The sequence below is a fragment of the Neofelis nebulosa genome, chromosome 3, assembly GCF_028018385.1.
Source record: "Neofelis nebulosa isolate mNeoNeb1 chromosome 3, mNeoNeb1.pri, whole genome shotgun sequence".
Classification (NCBI taxonomy): Eukaryota; Metazoa; Chordata; class Mammalia; order Carnivora; family Felidae; genus Neofelis; species Neofelis nebulosa.
In genome coordinates this window covers 53,633,262-53,658,046 of record NC_080784.1, presented here as the reverse complement: position 1 = coordinate 53,658,046, position 24,785 = coordinate 53,633,262, and the positions used below count along the sequence as shown (strand labels likewise).

The following is a 24,785-nucleotide window of genomic DNA, read 5'->3' as shown; positions in this document are numbered from 1 at the left end:
ATACGCTTTACAATATAGTTTAGAAAATGACTAAATAAAGCGATGAATCACGGTAATCTACCCCCAAAACCAAGAGCACACTGTGTTAGCTACCTTGACAGCAAATTATATTTAAAAAAACCCAGAAATGACTAAATAAACAGCTACAGCCCACAGAAAGCAATAAATACAAATGCTGAGGAGTGGGAAGAATCTGATTTCCAGAGAGCCACATTATAATATTTTAAATGTCCAGATTTAAAATTACAAATAATACAAAAAGAAACCCTAGAAAGTATGGCCCATTCATAGGAAAAAATTAACAGAAACTGTTCCTGAGAAAGCACAGACTTGGGTTTTACTAGATTTTAAATCAACTGTCTGAAATATGCTCAAAGAGCTAAACAAAACAAAACAAAAAAAACTAGGACAAAGAACTAAAGGAAACCAGGAGAACAGGTCTCAAAACCTAGACTATATCAATAGACAAAATTATAAAATAGTACCAAACAGAAATTCTGAAACTGAAAAGTATAATATCTGAAATTAAAAAAAAAAACAACAATGCACTAGATGGGTTTTAATTACAGATTTGAGCAGGCACAGGTATAAACAAATTTGAAGACAGGTCAACAAAAATTCCCCACTCTGAGAAGAACAAAAAAAGAATAAAGAAAAACGAACAGAGCCTAAGCAATATACCAACATACGCATAATGGGAGTCCCAGAGACAGAAGAGAGAAAGGGAACAAAAGAATATATAAAGAATTCATGGCCAATTTGTCATTTATACCTCAACACAAACGGGGGAAAAACACAAACACAAAAAGAACCACACACACACATGCAAATATTAAGGACTGAAAACTCCCCAAACTTGATAAAAGACACAAATCTACATATTTAAGAAGCGCGACAGGCTCCAAGAAGGATAAAAGCAACTCACTGCCCATACTGGACACACCATAATCATCAAATTGTCAAAGCCAGACAGAGAATCTTGAAAGCAGCAAGAGAAAAGCAACTTCTCAAATACAGGGATCCTACATGATCCCTCCAGAACAGGTTTCTCATCAGAAACCATGGAGGCCAGAAGGGAGGGCAATAACGTTTTTAAAGTGCTAAAAGAAAACCAAACTACCTACGAAGAATTCCACATCTGACAAAAAGATAAAAACTGAGGGAGATCATTGCTAGAAGACTTGCTTTGCAAGAAAAATGCAAAAAAGGAATCCTTCAAGCTAAAATGAAAGGACACTAGACAGTAACTCCAAGCCATGTGAACATACAATTCGGCAAAGATAATTACATAGGAAAGAATAAAAGTTATTATTGTATTTTTGATTTGTAACTCCTCTTTTTATTTCCTACATAATTTAAAAGACAAATGGATAAAAATAATAATAAATCCATGTTAATGGGCATATATGAGAATATAACTTGGGATAACAACACATAGAGGAGTGGAGTATAGAAGAGCAAAGTTTTGTATGCTATATGCACTGAAGCTAAGTTTGTAGTCAAGTAGATTGTTATAAATTTAGGATGTTAACTGAAATCCACCTGGTAACCAGTAAAAACAAACCCAAAAAACTGTTTTAATATACACAAAAGGAAACAAGAAGGGAATCACAATAGTATACTATAAGGTATCAAACACAAAGGAAGGCAAGTAATGGAGGAGATGAAGAACAAAAGAGTATAAAATAAACAGAACACAAATATCAAACTGGCAGAAATAAGCCATTCCTTTTCAGTAATCACTTTAAATATAAATGAAGTAAATTCTCCAATCAAGATGCAGAGATTGGCAGAATGGATTTTAAAACATGATCCAACTATATATTGTCTACAAAAGACGCAAACAGACTGAAAGTAAAAGGAAGAAAAAAGATTTTTCATACAAATAGTAACCCAGAGAGAGCTAAGGAGGACATATTACATCAGATGAAATAAACTTAAGGGCAAAAGCTCTTACAAGAGACAAAGCAGGACATTATAAACTGGAAAAAGAGTCAATCCATGAAGAAGATAAAATAATTACAAACATATAATTTATGGCACTTTGCACCAGAGCCACAAAATATATGAAGCAAAAACTGATGTAATGGAAGAGAGAAATAGATAATTCTACAATATAGTTGAGGACTTCAATATCCCACTTTTGATAATGTATAGAACTAGACAGAAGATCAAAAAGGAAATAACAGGATTTGAATAAAATGTAAAACAAATATATAATACTCTGCTCAACAACATCAGAGTACACATTTTTCTCAAGTGTACATAAAACATTCTTCAGGATATATCACATGTTAGTCCACAAATAAATCTCAATAAATTTTAAAAGTTTAAAAGCCAGCTAAGTATCTTCTCCAACAGCATGAAATTAGAAATCAATAACATAAGAAAAAATGGAAAATTCATAAACATGTGGTATTATATAAAGCAATTTTAAACAACCAATGGGTTAAAGAAGAAATCACAAGAGAAATTAGAAAACACTTAACAGATGAATGAAAAGAAAAACACAACGTGCTAACACAACGTATGGGGACCCAGTGAAAAGCAGTGCTCGGACGGATATTTATAGCAGTAAAAACCTCTATTAAAAAAGAACAAATACCTCAAATCAAAAACTTAAATTTTTTTTTTTAGTGTCTGTTTTTTTATTTTTGAGAGAGAGAGAAAGAGACAGAGTGCAAGCGGGGAAGGGCAGACAGAGAGAGACACAGAATCCAAAGCAAGCTCCAGGCTCTGAGCTGTCAGTACAGAGCCCGACATGGGGCTCAAACACATGAACCATGAGAGCATGACCTGAGCCAAAGTTGGAGGCTTAACCAGCTGAGCCACCCAGGCACCCCCAAAACTTTTAAATCGATAACTTTATATCTTAAGGAACTAGAAAAATAGGGGAAACTAAACCAGTGCTAGCAGAAAGAAGAAAAAAATGAACAGTAGAGAACAGATGGACAAAACAAAATAAACAGATAATAGAGAGCATCAATGAAACCAAAAGTCAGTTCTCTGAAAAGATCAACAAAACTGTCTCTTCAGCTAGAATGACAACAGAAAAAAGAGAAAGCCTTTTGACTGTACCCAATTGAAATTACCAGTTGATCACCTTTAAAGAGCATTCTGATATGAATCTTCTAAATAAACCTATGAACTTGACAGAGTGTAGGCTGTGAAGTGAGACTGTCACTCTGGGCCTGAGGGCAGTTTCCAGGTGTAATAAAGAAAGTCTGGAGCAGGAGTAGAAGACCTGTATCCTAGCCCTACTACTGGTGATCAACTGGCTGCGTCATTTAACTTTTTGGATACCCTCCTAATCTATAAAATTGGATGGAGGGGCCTCTTCCAGATATAAGATTACCATGATCTTAGATAAGGAAGTTAACATTTTAAATGGTTGCCGAATTTACTCAAAGCTTTTAAATCAGTAGGTAGACTAATTTTAATCTAACAGAACAAAATCTAGGACATGTTCTCACCCAGCATGTGATAGGCTCATAATAAGAACACACATTATGTAATTTATCTATACTAATTGTAACCTCTACCATCTTACAAATAACATCAATATGGAACCAAATCCTGGTCTCTTTTAGGAGGTGACCAAAACAATTACAAACAAAATGGCCCCCATCCCATGTAAACAGTGTACTCACCTTTCACTTTCATTGTTGCCGAGAAATGTTCCAAACTGTGAGGCATATGCATGCTCAAAGAGCATGATGAGGAAATTCTCATTAAATTCAAAAGAACAGGGAAACTGACGAAGTATCTGCCACACACAGTCCAAGAAGAGAAGAAATACAGGTGACTCCCACTTCTGCTTACTATTACAATAGGCTGACTGTGCGCAGCGCTGCTGAAATGGGTGACCAGCCTAAGACAGAAGATGGAAAGGTGACAGTCATAGCCTACTGAGATCACATTACAGCACATTCTATTAACATATTTCACACAGTTACAACAAAACTTATTAAATGGAACATCATGTAATTTGGATGGCTGCTGTTTACATTAATGATTTCTTGGCTTAAAACAATTTTTAGCATCTAAGGAAAGAAACACAACTTCCAAACATGTAACAAGGCCATGCAGTTACGGCATAACCATAAGAACTGCAATTATCCTTGGTGAACTTCATAAAATAAAATTTTCTAGGTCTCTGTAATTGGTAGCAAAGTCAAAGAATGTAAGGTCTTCAAGTACAAAACAAAAGACAGCTATCACATTTTATCTGTCCAAAGCACTGCAGATTGTTGTAAGCTACGTAAGCCTCACTACTAAATGGAAATAAATCTGGGGCTCTCACAAACTTTGTAAAGTCACTCCTGATATTCAATTTTTAATTACATATGGGAAAAAAGTTAGTGTGAAGAGATATTTAAGAATACTTTTATATTAGAGATAAAAATTGTCCCTAGCTCCCCTCTTCTCTCAAAAAGAATTGGAGGAGTCTGACATGTACTGACTAAAGGAAATTCAAGAATCATTTGGCTCTCTGGCCCACCCAGAACCTAAGTACTGACCTTGTCCCAAATGACACCCTTCTAGGTATTTCACAAACTTGCTTTATCTTTGGATCCTTATACTACTTTACCAGACAAAGATAATGACATCAGCATTTTCTAGTGGCTAATGGTACTTCGATACTCATTAAAATGGTAATATATGAGTAAGTAAGTCACATTCATTTTATTTGTTTGCTATGCATCATGAGGAATGTGGCTGAATAGATTTTTGCCAAATATTTGGGATGGTCTGATTTGAACAGAGATACAAATCAGTTGTCAGGCAAGATAGACAAGGTATCCATAACAGCATTAACACGCAACAAACCTGAATTTTAACTAGAAGGTCCAGAAATTATTTTTCTCCAGAGATACTTCCACTTTCAAGATATATCTAAACATCTGTTCTCAATCACAATTATTTGCTAAGTTACACAGTGTATATACATTTATAAATTAATCTCTGACTTGGAGGTTTCAATCTATTTCATGAGAACTTTCTTTCAGTTGTCATTCAGCATTACGTGATAGCACTGCATTGTCTCCTAGGGATAATAGAGCAGCTGCGCATGGTTCCCTGACCTCAAAGGAATCACTTTATTTGGGTCTAGGAAACAAATCATGAAGACAATGGATGGATTTTATCTGTGAAGAAGGTTAAGGTCCCAAGACTTCAGGACAGCAGTGACATTTAGCTGTATCTTAAAGCATGAGAAGGATTTCACCTGGTTGGGCAAGAGGATAGAGGGGAACCAGACAAGCAAAAGGCAGAAAGCACTAAAGCACACGTCTTATAATTACAAATCCCCACATCCCTTTCCTGCTTTATGTTTTTTATCTCTAGCAAAATTAAGCTCTGCAAGACAGAGACTACGTTTTACGCTCTTTGTTCTTTCCCTTGTAGGTAACAAAGTACAACTAGTGAGAGCTTGTTAGGGGAATAAAATGCCAAATGAGCAATATAAGCAAAGACAGGTACAAAATTGAGAGGCAGTAAAGATTATAAACATTTACTGAGAGGAAGACAGATTATTTGCCTCCAGAAAATTAAACATATAATGTAAACATTTTAATCAAAACTTCATACATTATGTCTGTCCTACAACTAGGATCACACCCATTATTATTAGCAGTTCCTGTGCACATCAAACAGTGTTTCTCACCTGCAGCCACTCTCTTTCTATCAGGGCCTCAAAACCACGGATGGTCCTGCTTCTCGGTTCCAAGATGATCTGGGCCAGGGAGGTAACCTGAAGTGTGGAATCAGTTCCTTCTGTTCCATGAATCAATATGGATGCCCCTTCCCTGATAGGAAAATCCAGAGTACAAATGGGATACTCCCAACATGGTCAATCAACTCTGTTAATAATAAACATTTCCTGAGTACAGTATTTGAAACTCATGCATTCTGCTCTGTCCAGCAGGGTTTAGAGTCTAAGTAAGGCAAATGAAGAGAGCTTCTCTTAGGAGAAATAAATAAATAAAACTATAAGTTCAAAATTTCACATGGCAAGAACCTCTTTAACTTACAACAAGTTTCACAAAACTTTTTAGTTGAATTTTTTCTCCCTTTACAAAACCCAAAAGCAGTCCTTATCATGCACACACAGTAAGCACTTACCTTTTCTGCCTATTAAGTTAACTAAAGCCTTTTCTCATCACACCTAGGAACACACACTTAAAGTTATTTTTCTGTATCTCTCTGACCTTGATTCTATCTTTCCACCTCAGCTGACTGTAAGGATGCCTTCATAAACTGTAATGTAATGAATCTAGGAAACAAGTCCTAAACCACATTTTTAGAAAAATGAAAACAAGATACATAAAACAAAACATAAAAATTTCAATCTAGAGGGGCGCCTGGGTGGCTCAGTCGGTTAAGCATCCGACTTCAGCTCAGGTCACGATCTCGCGGTCTGCGAGTTCGAGCCCCGCGTCGGGCTCTGGGCTGATGGCTCAGAGCCTGGAGCCTGCTTCCGATTCTGTGTCTCCCTCTCTCTCTGCCCCTCCCCTGTTCATGCTGTGTCTCTCTCTCTGTCTCAAAAATAGATAAACGTTAAAAAAAAATTTAAAAAAAAAAAAAAAATTTCAATCTAGAAACTCAGTGGCAATGATACTATTATACCACAATATTTAGGAGGAGTCTGGGGCCCAATATTCTAAAGAGAGTGGAAGGAAACACCAAAAACTAAACTAACTACATTCTTTCCTCTCCCCTTCTACCTCTTATATTGAAATGACAGTGAATAAAATTTCCCAGAAGAGTCTCCAGTTTGGTTACCATTAATTCTTTTCCCACATACATATATACTTTACGTAGCTATAACATAAGGTAATTTCTTACTATTTCCACTTTTATTATAAACATTTTCCAATGTTTCTATACCACCTTTAGAAGTATTGTATTCATGGTTATATAATATTCTATTAGGTGATCAACTATAATTTGCTGAAATGTCTGAGAATTAGACATTTAGGTCATTGTCAATTTTTGTTACACTACAGATGACATACTTAGCTTTTTGTCTTTTGCTGGATCATTTGAGAGTTCTTAATTTGAAAATAAAGGTCCCTGGTTAGGTTAACAACCTTATTCTAAGAATGAAACCTCATGACTAGGTAGAACGGTATGAGTAAATAGTTTAAGGCTTCTGATGTATATATTGAATCTATATATCTTAGTTATCTGTGGCGTATTTTAAATTCAATTCAATTAATTTAAGGTCTATTTTTACATTTTGAGCAGTTAATTATAAGGACAGACTTTTATGGAGGTATAAATAATAAGCCTAATATCAGAAAAGGTAACTCAATCATGGCATAATAAACCAAAACCTTCAACTCTTGTTAAGAATGTGGAAGTCCTTGTTTAAGGTGGCCAGCTGACTCTCAACAAAGATGGAGATAGCAAATACTGTTCTGCACCTAGGGTTCCCTTAATCTGCAGCATCCCATCATTACGGCTGCAAATTCGGACAACACGGTGAGAAATGTTTATTACAATTTATGGTTCATAAGAAAACAGAAGCTCTGTACTCATCATGTAAGGGGAAATCTTTTTAACTTGGGTTAAAAAGAAACAGAACCTTTAATATCAACACCTCATCATTCTGTAGTATTGATTTGTCTGCCGTAGAACCTCTTCTTTAACTCCCATATTTCGTTAGATAAATGAGCTTTGAGCTTTGCCTAAAACAAAAAACTAGTGACAGCCTGAGAATCCAGACCAAAAATCTCTACCCATTTCTGGTGTTGTCACTAATTCACCACATGACCTTAAGCAACCCATTCTATTACCAGTTTCTCACTAACCACAAAAAAATTACATATGTCTATTTCCCTAATTTGGAAGCACCAATAAGACAAGTTACAGTTTCAAGGAAAAGTGTCATCCAGCTATGTAGTGGCAATACTTACACCTACCTATTGTCTCAGAAGAATCCCCTTCTTAAAAGGGGCATTCTAAGCTTCTGCAACAACTTATACCAGTTCTCTGTTCAAGTCTTCTGCTTCAAGTCTCAAGGATTAGCAACCTTCAGCTGAATGAATAAACTAAAATCACTTCATATACTTTACGTCACTGCCATCGGGTTTTCTCAACTTGAGATCCTGTTATAATGGCACGTATCAAGTACTTTGTAATAAGATATCTGAGAGATTAGAAAGAATCATTTTACCGTGTAACAAAATTACATGTTTCCTCTCATTGATATTTCGAAAGTAAGAAGGCAAGCCTGGCCCTCTGAGAACAAATAAGAAAACTTCTTTTCATTCTTGTTCGCAGTTTAAGCAAAGGAAAATAGGTAGATTCACAATTCAAGGATTTTATAGAAAAAAAGAGTTCCTTTAGTATTTAAAAGCTTTGTGTCCTTGAAGATGTGTGCCTGTGGTTCATATTTGTTCAACAAATATTAATCACCAATTAAATGCCAGACTCTATGCACACACTTCATTGATAGCACTGAATGGCATTGACCACCTTATACAGTAATTTATGCAATGATCTCAACACAGAATAGAGACTAAAAAACTTTTAACAAATATATAAACACATGTCTGGATAAAAGCAAAGTCTAGTTAGCGCTGCGTGTCCCATTTCAGAACACCAAAATACACTCTACCTGTCGATACACTGAGCCGCTAGACAGGCAGTTGTAAGAATCTCTTTGATGTGAGTCAGCCAGTTAGAAGCCTCCAATTTACTGAGCCATCTGTCCATGTTATGTGTTTGGTCATTACAAGCTTCCACGAGTTTGATTAAGCTCTCCTGAAGAATGTGATACCTTTAAAAAATAAGAAAAAGTAAAAAGAAAATAGAAAACACACTGATGAAGAGAGAAACCAACCAAAACTTCAACCTCCAATATATCCAAGAGGAAAAGTAGCTCAAAATGGTATAAAAATATTTACCTTACTGACAATAACTTGATGATTAAACACTGAAAAAATAATATGTAAACATGGCAACAAAGATACTTAAAATGCCTGTCATGGTAAACCATTCCTCACCTGAACAGATTAAACCCAGTTTACATAGCTAAATTACCTGACTGGGGAGTGGGCCAGAACACCGCATTTTGTAAGAAGTCACGAGGCCGCACCACTGACACCTGCAATCCTATTTCCACAGATCCAACACTGGATACCCAGTACCTTTAGCAGGGATGCCCAGGGCCAGCTCAGACCCCACTGTTTTATTAGCTCCAACTCCCACCCACCCTTCCAGAAGTCCCTATAAACCTCTAATTGTAGACATAAACAAGATGTAGGTGGAGGAAACAGGGTGGGAGAATAGGAGGGTGTGGGGGAAAGTGTCTAGTCTTCTGACTTAGAAAAATATACTTATCCGTGGCGTATCTGTTCAGTAAGTTTGATGACCACTGATCTTACAAGGAGAGGAGCAGACCTCTGACCTTGCGGAGATGAAATTTCAGAGTTAACTTAAGAGGAAGCATGCTGGATGTAAATTTAAAAAAATAATAAATAAAATAAAAATAAATAAATAAATAAAGCATTAAAAAAAAGAGAGAGAGAGAGAAAAGCATGCTACCTGACTAAAAGTCAGCTGTGGGCATCCAAGATACGTTTCCTGCTTATCTTATAAAACGCAACAGGAGATCCAGCCGATTTCCGACTCTAAGTTAATACGTAGGTTCATTTGAGAACTTGTGATTTTTGCAGCTAAGGGCTCACCCATTCTAATTCGCTTCAAATAAGAGCCTACTACTGTCTCCAGAGTCTGTTACCTCTCAATGGACTTATGAATCCGCCTCCACTGGGGATAATGGGCTTCTTGTTCAAAGCCGCCGCCTTTGGCTCTAGCTTGCTGAGCTACATTTAAAGACCGTGTGTCAATGATGTAGCCACGTTTCCCTGCCCTGAGGGTAGCATTTATCAGCTTTTCATCTTCTTTGCACCTTCTCCCATTTGTGCCAGTGAGTGGCTGACCGCTTCGCATGATTACCTAGAAGCACGATGCAGTTTAAAATTTAAGAGTAGCTGCTTTGAAAGTTTCTGAAAATAGAAATAAATTAGCTAGATTAAGAGTATCTCAAAAACAATTGTGTGGCACTTTGAAGATGAATATGATCGTAAAACAAAGAAATATTTCCACATATTTGCAATAGTTAATAACTGTAGAACAAAAATAAGCCTTGCACTTTAACACAATTTTTCTTCCTACTTCTCAAAATACTTCCACATAATAAATTACAATTGCTAAAAAGATCAATTACCACAATTTGTTTAGTTAGTAAATTGTTTACTGGACATGGCCCTGTAACAGAGATAATAATAATGGCCTATGTGCCAGTAAACTTTTGCTTCAACTACATAAAGAGGGTTGGCAGGTTTAATCAAGAATTATAAAGAGAGAGATGGGGTACCTGGGTGGCTCAGTCAGTTGAGCGTCCAACTCTTGATTTTGGCTCAGGTCATGGTCCCAGGGTCATAGGATCAAGCCCTGCATCAGGCTCCATGCTCAGCATGCTCTACTTGGGATTCTGTCTCCCTCTCCCTCCCTCCCTCCCTCCCTCCCTCCCTCCCTCCCTCTCTCTCTCTCTCTCTGTCTCCCCCTCTGTCCCTCTCCCCAGCTCAAGTGTACTCTCTCTCTCTCTAAAAGAAGAAGAAGAAGAAGAAGAAGAAGAAGAAGAAGAAGAAGAAGAAGAAGAAGAAGAAGAAGAAGAAAAAGAGGGGCGTTTGGGTGGCTCAGTAGATTTGGCGACCAACTCTTGATTTTAGCTCAGGTCATGATACAGGGTCATGGGATTAAGCCCTGCATCAGGCTCTGTGCTGAGTGTGAAGCCTGCTTGGGATTCATTCACATTCATTCTCTCTCTCCCCCCTGCCCCCAACCCCTCTCCCCTCTCATGCTCTCTCTCTCTAAAATAAAAATAAAAAAAGAAAGAACTATAAAGAGAGAAAAACTATAAAGAGAAAAGCCACCAATGGTAAAATAAAGTTTATGTACTATTTGTGTTTGGGGAATCATTTTTAATATCTTTAAAGCTGCTTGTCTATTATTTATTCTCCTGTTACCCTCTTTCATCCTGTTCAATATTTCAGGATTTAGAAACTTATTTCCAAAGACCATCAACTATATATTTTGAAAGGTTTGATTTTGAAACCTTTCATTTTCTCAAGAAATTAATATTATACAGATCTCTTCCTTGGTGAATGGTTTAGAGTTATTTCACTTTCTCCCCATAACATGTGCTGTTATCTTCACTACCTTGAAATTTAACATGATCAAGAAAGGTCATCCAGAGGCTGACAATGGCTAACTCCCAGACTGCACTAACCATGTAAATGGACATATAGTATATTTAATATCCCTTTTTAAAATGCTTTGTAATGAACTCTCTAACAAACAGAAATACTACTATGCAAATGGGATAGATGATCTGATGCCAAAGTAGCAAGTTTTTTGGAAATTTTTTTACCCTAAATATCCATGCTTGACTTATTATCCAGGGGAAAAAAGGCAACGGAAAATGACCATAACTTATCCACTATTTTACTATTGGTTTCAAAATGAGAAGCCGAGTTTATTGACTGAGAGAAAATAAGAGGACAGAAACAGATTTAGAAAATATTTAGGAAACATACATACAGCAAGCACTATTCAATTACTGACTCCTGTGTTTACTTAAATTGTAACTAATAACGTGACATTCTTCTCCTTTTTGAAAATAAAAATGTCTGCTCAATTTACTTTTTACAGGGAAATTTGGGTAAAAATAATTTTAAAAAAGAATTCTGCCATTATTCTGGTCAGAGAAATTTATTTTTCTACCTAACAGTGTTATTTTAAGTATCAAATAAACATTAGTTCCCTTAGTACTGAGTCCTTAAAATAAACCTGCCTGGCCTTTTTTTTTTTTTTTTTTTTTTAAATATTTATTTATTTTTGAGAGAGAGAGAGCAGAGGAGGGCCAGACAGAGAAGGAGACACAGAATCCGAAGCAGGCTCCAGGCTCCAGGCTCCAAGCTGTCAGCACAGAGCCCCATGTGGGGCTCGAACTCATGGACTGCGAGATCATGACCTGAGCTGAAGTCGGACGCTTAACCGACTGAGCCACCCAAGCGCCCCACCTGTCTGGTCTTTCTAATTTTCAGCAGCATCATGAGAAGAATTCAAAGTCATATCCTAATCATGGAAAACACTCTACTCCTGATTCCCTAATGTTTAAAAAAGGAAGTTCTGGCAAGGGAGACTAATCGCATCAATGAACAAGTACACAGAAAGTGGAGCATTTCTAAGGAAAGATCTGTAAACCAAGGCATTCATAGATCAAGCAGCAATACTGTACACATACCATTCCATTTTTCTTATGATAATAGCTGAGTACTGGGAAGCGTCCTCCATGCCGAAACGTAGCTACCTTCCGAAGAGCTTCATCATCAATGGATTTGGGCACTATGACAATTGGCGGGTAAGAAGGACAGACAGCAAATTCCTTATTGACATAGCTTAACCTCCATTCACTGGTCTGGAAAACACAAAATACTTCAAAGCTAAGCAAGTATCTCAATGTTACAAAATAATCTGAAAATTTTAAAGGACCTTAGAGATCAATTTTCATACAATGAAGAAGCCATCTCTGGGGAATTTAATATAAGGATACCCAACCCATACTTAAAGGAGTTCTATTCTTCAGAGTCCGTTTCCTACATTGCTAGGTATTCTCCATTCCTAGAAAGTGCTTCCTTATATTGGGCAAATGTGGCTCTGTAACTTCCTCTATTGTTTTTACATGCTTCAGTCCCAGTTTCCTATTTCACATGGCATCCTATTAAATATGTGAAAGACAGTTGTTTCCCCTGTAGTCGCCTATTCTCCAAGTTAAATATATTTAAGCATATCCATGCTATCAAGGCCAACATCATCCCATTCATCCTTTTTGGGGTAGCATTTAACTTTATTTTTGGCATTCTTAAGTACAGCAACAGGAAGACTGTAATATTCTAGATAATGCTTAACCAGATGATAACAATAGAGCTACTACCTACATCAAATCCCTTGTTCCCTTCTGTTATTTAAAAATATAGAAAGACTGGTCATATCTTTCTTAAAACAATAACCACTTAATGCTAAAAAAAATTGTACTTAGGAATCAATGAAATAATTTCTAACTCAATATACTGAGGACTAAGAGTATACAATATAAGATTATCAAATGACAACTTATTTTAAACATCAAAAATAAAAACCACTTGAAGACAGTAAAAAAAAACTTTTTACAGTTAAAAAAATAAAGTTATGAATATGCAAATTTTGATACATTCCGATAAATCAGATTTGGCGTGACATACTGGCCAAGAGGTGCAGTACCAGGAAGATAAAATTGAAGCATATTCAACATACTATAGGAAAAGAGAATTTTTTTAAAAACCTTTTTACAAGATACAATATATTTTTTAATTAAACCACTTACACTTTTCGGTTATTCTCTTACCAATTTTAAAGACAGTTTCTAAAAAATTCATTATTTAAAAAAAGAAAAAAGGAATTTACCTGTTTCCTGTTCACCTCCATCACGTAATTCCCTTTCCCCAGAGGTAATCGTTTTCAACTCTTATAGCTTTTTATTTCTAGTGTTTCCATCCAAAATTTTTTTTTTTAATTTTTTGTAATGTTTTATTTTTGAGAGAGAGAGAGAGAGAGAGAGAGAGAGAGAGAGAGAGACGGAGCACATGTGGAGGAGTGGCAGAGAGAGAGGGAGACACAGAATCCAAAGCAGGCTCCAGGTTCTGAGCTGTCAGCACAGAGCCCAACGTGGGGCTCGAACTCACCAACCGTGAGGTCATGACCTGAGCCTAAGTCGGACGCTTAACTGACTGAGCCACCCAAGCGCCCCTACATCCAAATTCCTAAATAACGTGATTATACTGTTACTTCTTGAATTTCACTATTAGACATTACTTACTGATTTCCTACTCTGGAGAATGGTATGATCATCCATTGACCTGCAATGCCACTTCCGGTATATATTAAGTTCCCATACGTAGAAGGTTCGCTATTCTGTCCCACTGGTTTATTGTAGTAAGTCCCATAGCTTTTAGAATAAACTTGATATTTAGTAGGCTAAGTCTCCTCCTCCCTCTTTTTTGTTCTTCAAGAGTACCTGAGCTTCTCTGTGCAACTTTTATCTAATTTCATGTAAAAACCCATTGTGGTTTTAGTAAGACTGCATTGATTTTATGGATTCATTTAAAGACATCTTTAAAATATTCTATCTCCCTGTCCATGAGCATAGTGTCTCTCACCTTTTTAAAGCTTACTTAATTTTTTCAACAAAGTTGTACAATTCTCTCAATAAAAGCCTTGCCTAACTTTTCTTCGATATATTCCTAGAAACCTTATATTTTTGTTGCATTTTAGTCATATGTTTTTCAAAACTGTGGTTGGTATACAGAAATGCTCACAATCTCAAGACTCTTTCAGTTTCCTGTGTAGACAAACATATAAGTAAAAATGACAGTCTTGCTTCTTTCATTTCAATCTTTGTATCTTTTATTTTTCCTTCTTGTCTTAATGAACCAGCAAGTAGTGGTGGTGGACAAACTTGTCTCAGTCTTGAACTTAAAGAGAATGATAAAAGACTTGCTTTTTTCATGTTTTTGTTTTGGGTAGCTTTATCAGACTTATCAGACAGCATTTATCAGATGATATAAATGCCCTTCAAATCCAATTCTGCTAAGAGCTTTTATCATGAATAGATGTCTAATTCTATCCAGTTTTTTTCTATTCTAATTGTATTACACCAATATGTAGTTTCTCTTTTCTCTCCGACTTACTTTGTGATATTCTCTTTGCCTTACGATTTAATAGCTGGACTACAACACATCTAACTAAAGATTTATTTTTTATTGTCTTGCATAGTGCTTCCTGGGACACTTTAAGAGTTTGTGGCTTTCATCAGTTCTGGAGAACTCTCAACCATTACCTACTTGAATAGTGCCTTTCTCCCATATTCTCTATTATCTTCTTGAACTCCCATTTAATGAATATTGGATCTTTTCCCTTTATCATTCATACACGTGTCTAACTTTTCTATCATTTTGCACATCTTCCTTGTTTCTCTGCTCTGCACTCTGAGCAATTACTTCAGATCTGTATTCTAGATCACTCTTTGTTTCCAATCAGGTACTTAACCTTACATTAAGTTTTTTCTCTTCTTTTTAATCAATTTTGAGATTTTATTATTTGTATGGAAAAATAAACTAGATCCATTTAGAGTGCATGATTTCATGAGTCTTGACAGCTATATACACTCATGAAACCACCACCACAATCAAGATAACAAACATTTCAATCATTTCCCACAAAAATCCCATGTGTATTTTTGCAGTCCATATCCTCTCCTCCACATCTCAAACTAGGAAATCATTAATCTGATTTCAGTCACTTTTGGTGTTCTATCTAAAAAATCTTTGCCTAATCCAAGGTCATAAAGATTTTCTCCTGTGTTTTCTTCAAGAAGTTTTATAGTTTTAGCTTTTATTCCATTCATCAATAAGTCTGCCCTTATACCAATGCCACACTCTCTTGATTATTATAACTTTACATTAAGTTTTGAAATCAAATAATGTAAATCCTTTCTTTTTCACAGTTGTTTTGACTATTCTAGTAACTTTGCATATCCACATAAATTTTAGGATAATTTTGTCAATTTCTATTAAACACACGTATTGGAATTCTCATAGGAATTGCACTGAATCTATAAAGCAATCTGGAAACAACTGTGATCTTAATGAGAGGTCAGCAAACAATAGTCCACAAGCCAAATCCAGCCCACTGCCTGTTTTTATAAATAAAGTTCTATTGGAACATAGCACTACCCATTGTTGCAGTAGGCAAATAACTTCCTTAGATTTAAACTGCAAATTCTGTCACACCTGAGGTGCATGGCAGCTCAGATCGTGGTTCTGACTGATCTCAGTCTACCCCATGCAAGCAAGGTTCGAGATCAGCCCGAAGTTCAAGGCTGCACACAAAATCAAGGTTCCCCTTCTCTGGCTCTCTGGTTGCCCCAAACCGTTCACCCGGCTCCTCCCACCAGAAGAAGGTGGGCTTTCTATTGGAACGTTAGCTGTTCCACATTATCAATCCCAAACTATGCTGACCTGAGGACAAAGCCGCCTAAAAAGAAATCCCACTCTGGCCTTCACTGTCTCTATGTTTTGATTCCTCCAAAATATGCTGCTTTCTGTTCAATTACCAGAGCTTTCAGATGGCAGTTTTTTGTGTTTTATTCATAGTTTGTCATCTATCTCTGCAGGAGGTCTTGTCAGATAGGAGCTACTCAATCAAAAGTAGGACCTCATCACCTTTTTATATATAATTTCTAAAGTGGTAGATTAGGTGAGTACACATATACTGTGTATGTGTACTTCAACAAAGTACCTGAAATAATCTTTCATGATATCCTAGAATAAAAAGCATGCTTAACATAGGAGGAACTCTAGAGATCACTTTGTTCAATACTTTCATTTTGTAGACATGGAATCGGAGTCCCAGAAAGTCAAGCAGACAATAATATATCTGGGATGCAACCCACAATATCCTGATAGCTAGCTTTAGTACTAATTCAATACCACACATTTCTTTTGGACATAATAATGAAGTAGGGACTGGCTAATATTATAAAGTTTTTACATGGTAAAAAAAAAAAAAAAAAAACTTACTCAAAGAATATTAAGTGATAGATGTCTAACCTGGCAGAGGATTTTTAATGATACATAGAAGGCTTTCCTGTCCTTCTGCCCTATCCTGAATAAATACACATTCCTACATTCATTCACTCAACAAATATTTACTCTTCGTTGATCATATGCTAGCAATACAGTAGAAAACAAGAATGACATTGTTCCTGCCCTTGTAAAGTTAATATTCTAGCAGCTTATATTCTACGCCGTGAAAGAGAAAATAAACAATGAATAAGAAGCTGTCCACACTGTTGACTCCCTCCTATGTGAAACTTGCTCTTTTCTTGGATTTTTCCTCCATTTACCTCTTAAATGGTTCAATCCTTAGCATCCTTTTTTTTTTTTTTTTTTTTTTTAACATTTATTTATTTTTGAGACAGAGAGAGACAGAGCATGAACAGGGGAGGGGCAGAGAGGGAGGGAGACACAGAATCTGAAACAGGCTCCAGGCTCCGAGCCATCAGCCCAGAGCCCGACGCGGGGCTCGAACTCACGGACCGTGAGATCATGACCTGAGCTGAAGTCGGATGCTTAACCGACCGAGCCACCCAGGCGCCCCAGCATCCTTTTTACTTTAGATGCTCCTTAGGCAATCTCAGTTTCTCCTCATGGTTTCTACAATGTATTTGCTGGTTAGTCTCAGTTTTTCATTTTTAACACATCCCTCAAGTAAGCTCTAGACTATCTCTTGTATACATTCAATGACATGTACCATACAGGCCATTCGAATTGCCATGCCCCAAACTAAACTGAACTCATTCCCTCTACACATATTTCTTTTTCTGCCTTTCCTATCTCAGTGGTAGCATCCTTTTCACATCCAGTAAGTGGGTCACCAACGCCTTTTAATTCTACTTTCTGAATCTTTCTGTGCTATATCCAACCACCTTTATATTATTACAGTAGCCTCTTAAGCAGTTTCTTGGCATTTTGCTTCAGAATTGATTTTCTGTAACACAAATTTAATTATGTCATTTTCCCTGTGCCTTGTGGATACTTTTGTCAGCACTTATTTTTATTGTACTTGATTACTTAAATAATTGCTAGACTTTGAACAAGTAGAAGGAAGGAACCATGCTTTGCTCATCTTAAATTTCCATAATCTAGTAATACCTCAAACAAGGCATTGAAGATGTTCTCATTAAATCTGTGGATTATAAAATTTGCAGGAAAATACCAGAACTTCAAACATACAAATTGCTTAAATAATTAGCTGAGCCAAAAAGAAAATGTCTACAAGGAGAAGTATTGAATCTGAGTAAAAATTAGTACGTAAATAAAATAACAGAAACATAGGGAGGATCCCTTAGTAACACATGTGAGATGCAGGAATTTTCACTTATTTCATTAGTAACTTAATTCTCAAAAATGCTAATTCAAACTTAAGCTGCCTTAAAGTACCAGCCATAGTTCCAATCTACACCAAGTGTTATGGGTACCATATGTTTAAGAGAATAAATGACAAACTGAAGGCCCTGTTGGGAACAGCAACCAGGACAGTGTGGGGACCTGAGGTCACTGTTACTAGAAGAAAAGTTGAGGTAAATACTGACATTTAATCTACAGAAAAGAAAACGTCATGGGGACATAAAAGTTCTTAATTTGAGGAACAGTTCATGGTAGAGGAATAAGATAAATTGGGTAACACAAGGTAACATCAGAAACATTGGCTCTGTGTACAGGGAGACAGAGCTCAGCTCAGCATAAGAGCTGTTCCCAAACGGGGCATCATTGTGTTTTTGCGAATTCTCCCACACTAAGAGTTCAAGCAGAGGCTAAACAACAACATCATGGTTGTTTTTTCGAACAGGAGATTTCTGCACAGAATAGGAGACTAACTTGAATGTTGAGTTGTAGAATGTAGAATTACACTGGTTCACTCACAGCACCTATCTCCAAGATAAATCACAGGCAGGTCATCTGTATGGACAGTTTTGGGTAACCAAGCAAATCATCCAGACATCTCTCTTTCTGACCACCATGTGACAGCCATTTGCCACCTAGGAAATAATTGAGGATTCCCCTAAGGTAACCATTAGGTGGCAGCTGACACAACAGAAAAGCATCATGCATTTAAGAGTGTTTACTATGCGGGCACCTGGGTGGCTCAGTCGTTTGGGCGTCCAACTTCAGTCAGGTCATGATCTCACAGCTCGTGAGTTCGAGGACTGCGTCGGGCTCTGTGCTGACAGCTCAGAGCCTGGAGCCTGCTTCGGATTCTGCATCTCCCTCTCTCTACCCCTCCCCCACTTGTTCTCTGTCTCTTTCTCTCTTTCTCTCAAAGATAAATTAAAACATTAAAAAAAAATTTTTTTTTAAAGAATGTTTACCATGCAGTTTGTAATGCAATAAAAACACTAAATGTAAGTGTAAATACAGGTAGTTATCCACAAACTACACAAAATGCCCCATAAATAAGAATGTGAACTTCCTGTTCCTTTGACACTTTGCTTGCCATGAACATCTTTATTCTTTAAATTACAAAGCACCCTGGTCCCTACTTCTTCATCCCCATGCCCCGCCCCACCCCCACCGGGTCCATTTACATAGGTGTGACGGAAAAAGAAAGAAGTAAAATAGTGAAGAATGAGAAAGAAAACCTGGTTCTAGTAACATGGTCTTGATAACCCAAGTTCTAAAAACATAAAAATTATCCCACAGAAACAAACGTGATCTATGTTTCTCTAATGCTGTCTTAGGTACACAGTGGGTTCAACAGACTTCTTTGGGATAGCTCAGACCCTAATTACTACATAAAATTGTATCTATGGAGACACTTTTAAAATAATCAACAATTAATTCAAACATGTCAGGATTACCTTTATGAAGATCTTAATGTTTTATCAATGTCATTTTCGAAATTAAAAAAGTAGTATTTGGAATACAGCAAATCCACTAGTGGAAAAATCACTTGAGCTACAGCATTGAAAATAAATTATGCAAATCTCTGAATGGCAGAAGTTGCATTACTAATCACTACCAGAAATTTCTTTTAGGCATAGATAAGCCAACAACACCTTATTACTTGTCAAAAGGAAGTGATCATTTTCACAAGTAAGGTGCTGGGTTATTTCTCATTACATATAGATCTCTCAGAAAAGTTAACTCACAGCTGAAGAGTAGAGTTCAAACTCTTGCTCAGGAAGGAAAGAATGCCAGCCATCTTCTATCACTTCAAACATGGGTCGGTAAAAGAAAGGGTACATCAGAGTGATAGAGTCCAAGGTAGACAGTGCCTAGGGCATAAAAAGGAAATTAAAGAAAGGAAAAGGAACATACTGCAATTTCAACACTTTCTAACTGCCAAATTGGTATTAAATATGATCAATAATGATACACACCCAATATATTTCTTTAACGTTGTACTTACCACTAGATGTATAGTTTATCGAAGCTAATTTCCATGCCTGCAGCATCTAACAAGGTATGTATCTGGCACATAACATACACTCAGTTACCATTTGCTGAATGAACACAAGGACAAGAAAAGTGTGTACACCTATTCTAGGAGAAAAACTAAATAACTCCTTTTGATACCACTTAACAAAGCCTAATAAAAAGGTCCAAATATTTCTGGAAATCAGAAAATAAACACGTTTTGTTAGCAAGCAAGGTCATGGCTCAAAATCCCAGCTATCAACTGTATCAACATATGTAAATTACATAAAATCAGTGTCTGTTAATAACCATAAATAAGGGTGTCACAGGTAAGTGGCCAAAGAGTCAGACTAGAGCCAAACTGCTAGACTCAAATTCCAGATCCCAGTGCAATAATGATTAACTAACGTAACCACTCTAATGCCTCCATTTCCTCAGCTCTAAAATGGGGGGAATTAAAGTACCTAACTCATAGGGCTATTGGTAGCATTATGAAAGATAACGTATAAAACAGGCCTGTTAATAATAGTGCCTGGCACATGATAAACCCTGAAATTGATCTTGGCAATTATATGCTTCACATATATGCACCACATATGCTCCATCAATGTTCATGTTCTACCTCCTTAGAATGATATGCCATTTGGTCATGTATCATATTATCTTTATGTTACAATGAATGACCCATTCTCAACCTGCGGCATTAACTCTGTGGTCCCCAAAAGAGCCTGTGTTCATCTGGAACTCTTGAATTCTGGGTAACACCACCAAGAAAATCTGACTAAATGGGAGGAACAGACAGATGAAATAGCCTCCAGGTGATGGAGGCTATTTCAACCTTCTGACAGGGGAGTTATGAAAAGCACTTCTATGGCTGCAAAAAAAGGCACCAAAATCAATTAGCATAATTCAAATTCTAGGAATTATGGAGACACTCTTCTGGAGGAGGGCAGGGCCCCAACATCATGCTAGCTCCCCAAAACTCTCAGAATAAAGCTACCTCCCTCTAGGTCACAGAAGGATCAGTCTCACAAAAGAATGGGCCCAAGCGTTAGTAAAAAATAGACTGGACATGTAGTTCAGCAGCTTAACAAAAACATCCCCATCCAAAGCTATTCTTCTGTCTGTTCATAAATCACGACACCTTCCCCCCAGAGCTCATAAAACAGAAAATATGGAGAAGCAGGGCTGGATAATCCATTATCCACTTCTGTAGAGTCTTTGGCTTCCAATCACACTAAACAGAAACAGAATGGCCAGTGTCCACATCTGACCTAGGCCAGAACTGTCATCGTTCAGGACAAACATTATTTTATTTAATGGTTTACTTTTTTAATTGGTTTAAGATATTTTTTGCAATATTTAAAAAATCTTTTTTCATCTTTGCTGAGGTAAAACTACCAAAACTAAGAGATATTTCAAGTGATGATCTGATTCACCGTGAAAGGACTCCCCCATTGAGTCAATTAACATGTCCATCACCTCACATATTTACCTTTTGTTAAGAACATTTAAGTGCTACTCTCTTAGAAAATGTCTGTTATACAATACAGTGTTATCAACTGGAGGGACCATGGTATATATTAGATCTTAAGACCTTATTCATCTTATAACTGCAAGTTTGTAACTTTTACCAACCTGTCCCTATTTCCCCAGCCGCCAACAACCACTTTTCCACTCTGTTTCTATTAAGTTTTGTTTTTGTTTTTTAGGATTCCACATATAAGTAATAACATGCAATTATTTGTCTTCTCTGTCTGATTTCACTTGACACAAAGCCCTCCAATTTCATTCATGTTGTCACAAATATTAGGATTGCTGTTTTTTAAGGCTGAATCATATTCCATTATATATATAGATACGTGTCACATTTTCTTTATCCAGTCATCTGTTGACAGATACTTAGGGTATTTCCATATTTTGGCTAATATGAATAATGCTGCAATGAACAGTGGAGTACAGATACGTCTTTGAGATAATGATTTTGTTTTCTTCGGCTATATATCCAGAAGTGAGACTGCTGGGTCACATGGTAGTTCCATTTTTAATTTCTTAAGGAACCTCCTACTGTTTGCATACTGGTACAATCATGATTTTTTTTTCTAATTTTTTAAAATGTTTTATTTATTCTTGAGAGAGAGACAGTATGAGCGGGGGAGGAACAGAGCAAGAGAGGGACACAGAATCTGAAGCAGGCTCCAGGCTCTGAGCTGTCAGCACAGAGCCCGATGCAGGGCTCGAACTCACAGAGGGTGAGATCATGACCTGAGCCGAAGTCGGATGCTTAACCAACTGAGCCACCCAGGTGCCCCGTGATTTTTAATGCAAGTCAGCAGTCACTTTAGCAGATAATAAGCACTCATATTCTGACTTGTTGTGATCACAATTTGTATCGCTAGAGGTAGGACTTTTCCTTTAAACTCATTAACGCTGAAAGAACTGAAAACATTTCAACTCCAAAAGACAGTAGAAACTACATAGAAAAAAGCTTCATCGGCCTTCCTACTACGATTTAGAAAAACGAGCACTTGCAAGTTATTACTCCAGTGGGATTCTATTTATGGCAGCAGAATATATTTGGGTATATGGATTCTTGATTGCAAAGAACAGTTCAACTGTGCTATATAAGAAATTCACTTATTACTTCCAAGTTATATCAAGATATACAGGGGAGATGGGAAAGAAATTAGATACCAGCAAAAGGCAAGAGGCCACGTTCACTATGGACATTTACTACGTTGTAAAAATAACCAGTAGAGCATTCACTTCCTAAGGTCAAATTATGAGAATGGCTCATAATTCATAGCTTCTTTTCAGCTGTAAGGGTTTCTATATAATCAGTTTCTAAAGGATTTTAGGTACTATATACAGCTAATGAAACAATTGATTAGCGTCAGATGCTAACAAAGCTAAGTAAATGCAATCAGAAAGTGGGTTAATAGCTTTGCCCTATATTTTCTTCACCACTATCCTTTACCATATGCAATTTCACTGACACCCACCAACCAGCTATCTTGTAACCCATAAAACAGATAAAAAGAAAAATGCAGACTGGCCAGTGAAAATCCAAACCCACAACTGAAATGAAATGGGTCAGTAGCATTTCCTTGCCCAAAGAGCAGGACAGTATTTCAGCTTAACAGCCTAGAAACCACAGTGTGTTTCTTACCCACGTTAGCGAATGTGGCCAAATCAACATTACTCTGTCACTTCCAAATGACAGATATGTAAGACAAACAGTTCAGCTCATCTTCTCATTTCCTTTAACGAAAATTTAGCAAAGGCAGAAGGTAAAATGGTTACATGCCATTTTCTCAGCACCACAACAGTTGTTTTTTTTATTTCTCTATTCTTGTTTAGAAACCAAACATGATCCTAGTTATAGATTTTTAAACCTTTCTGCCTCCTTTTAATAGTTAAGCCGCTAGCATTTGTTTTGGATACAAAGACCAGATTAGTCACTCATAGACGGAGGGAAAAGAAATCAGTGTGTCTATAATTATCTAGAAAATACCATAAACATAAAGTTAATTACTATAATTTAGTAGCAATGATTTAAAATAAGGCAATTTAAAATTTGAGTGTAAACCAAAATAGTTGGTTTGAATGGGGAAGAAAATGAAGTGAGCTCCTCAATTTAAATATTAAATTATCCAAGTAAAATTTCTATTATTTGAAATCTGAAGAGACAGTCAATACTGTTTATACAAATATAAAACAAACACACTTTTTAGTCTTAGGCAAACATTTGCCTAAGACAAGCAAACATTCTCTGTTTGCTTCAGACTTGCTAAAAACAAACACAGGGCTATAATCATTGGTATAATTATTTGCTTTGATAAAAGAAGTAACTTCTAACAAAAGCCTTACCATATACACATACAATGGATTATCATCCAGCCTTAAAAGGGAAGGAAATTCTGTCAAATGCTACAATGAGTGAACCTGGAGGAATAAGGAACCCAGAACACTAAAAACTAATATAAGTCAATAAAATCCTAATACATTCCTATAACAATGAATCCGGGTGAGGCTTTTCCTAACAATTTTCAATATGTGAGTCATAGAACATGACCAAATATCTAGTAAAACAAACATAAGAGCTATACTGAGTAAGAATATAAGGTTCTTTTTTATTACTATTTACTTTCACCAGATTTTGCTTCTGAAACATTTACCTCAATGGAACTGGCAATATTCAAACATTCCTCCATTCCAGGAATATCCAACTGAATTATTCGAAAGTCTTTACATTTTATGATGATGGTACCCAGTGGTCCCACAAATCTGTAAAAAATTACAAATTATGCTTAGGAACATATACATTTCTATCTTTTTAAAAAAAGTATATTTATTTATTTTGAGAGAGAGAAAAAGGGAATCCCAGGCAGACTTCACACTGTCAGTGTGAATCTCAATACAGGACTCAAACTCACAAACCAGGAGATCATGACCTGAGCTGAAATCAAGAGCTGGATGCTTAACCAACTGAGCCACCCAAGCACCCCCATATATGTCTCTATCTTTAAGCATATGATTATTTCCTTGAAAAAAGAATGTAGAAAAAAGAATTACCATCTACATTCACCTTTCTTCTCCCCAATTAGTCTAGTTAGGGAAGAGGCAAGCCTGCATTACTAAAATGTGAGCCATAAATTATTTTAAATATATGTACTTTAAAACATTTCAAATTCA

At 36.5% G+C, this 24,785-nt stretch overlaps 1 protein-coding gene across 2 annotated transcripts in view; it reads right to left on the bottom strand.

The window, feature by feature from the left end:
- Positions 1-24,785, bottom strand: part of MTMR9 (myotubularin related protein 9) — a 51,800-nt gene that overhangs the window by 13,726 nt on the left and 13,289 nt on the right. For both annotated transcript variants that reach the window (XM_058720838.1, XM_058720837.1), the window contains exons 2-8: positions 24,269-24,377; positions 19,823-19,948; positions 12,320-12,493; positions 9,749-9,966; positions 8,624-8,785; positions 5,666-5,807; positions 3,651-3,871 (exon numbers count right to left, since the gene is read on the bottom strand). In XM_058720838.1, coding sequence (XP_058576821.1) covers positions 3,651-3,871; positions 5,666-5,807; positions 8,624-8,785; positions 9,749-9,966; positions 12,320-12,493; positions 19,823-19,948; positions 24,269-24,377 — 1,152 coding nt within the window. The remainder of the gene's footprint in view (positions 1-3,650; positions 3,872-5,665; positions 5,808-8,623; positions 8,786-9,748; positions 9,967-12,319; positions 12,494-19,822; positions 19,949-24,268; positions 24,378-24,785) is intronic.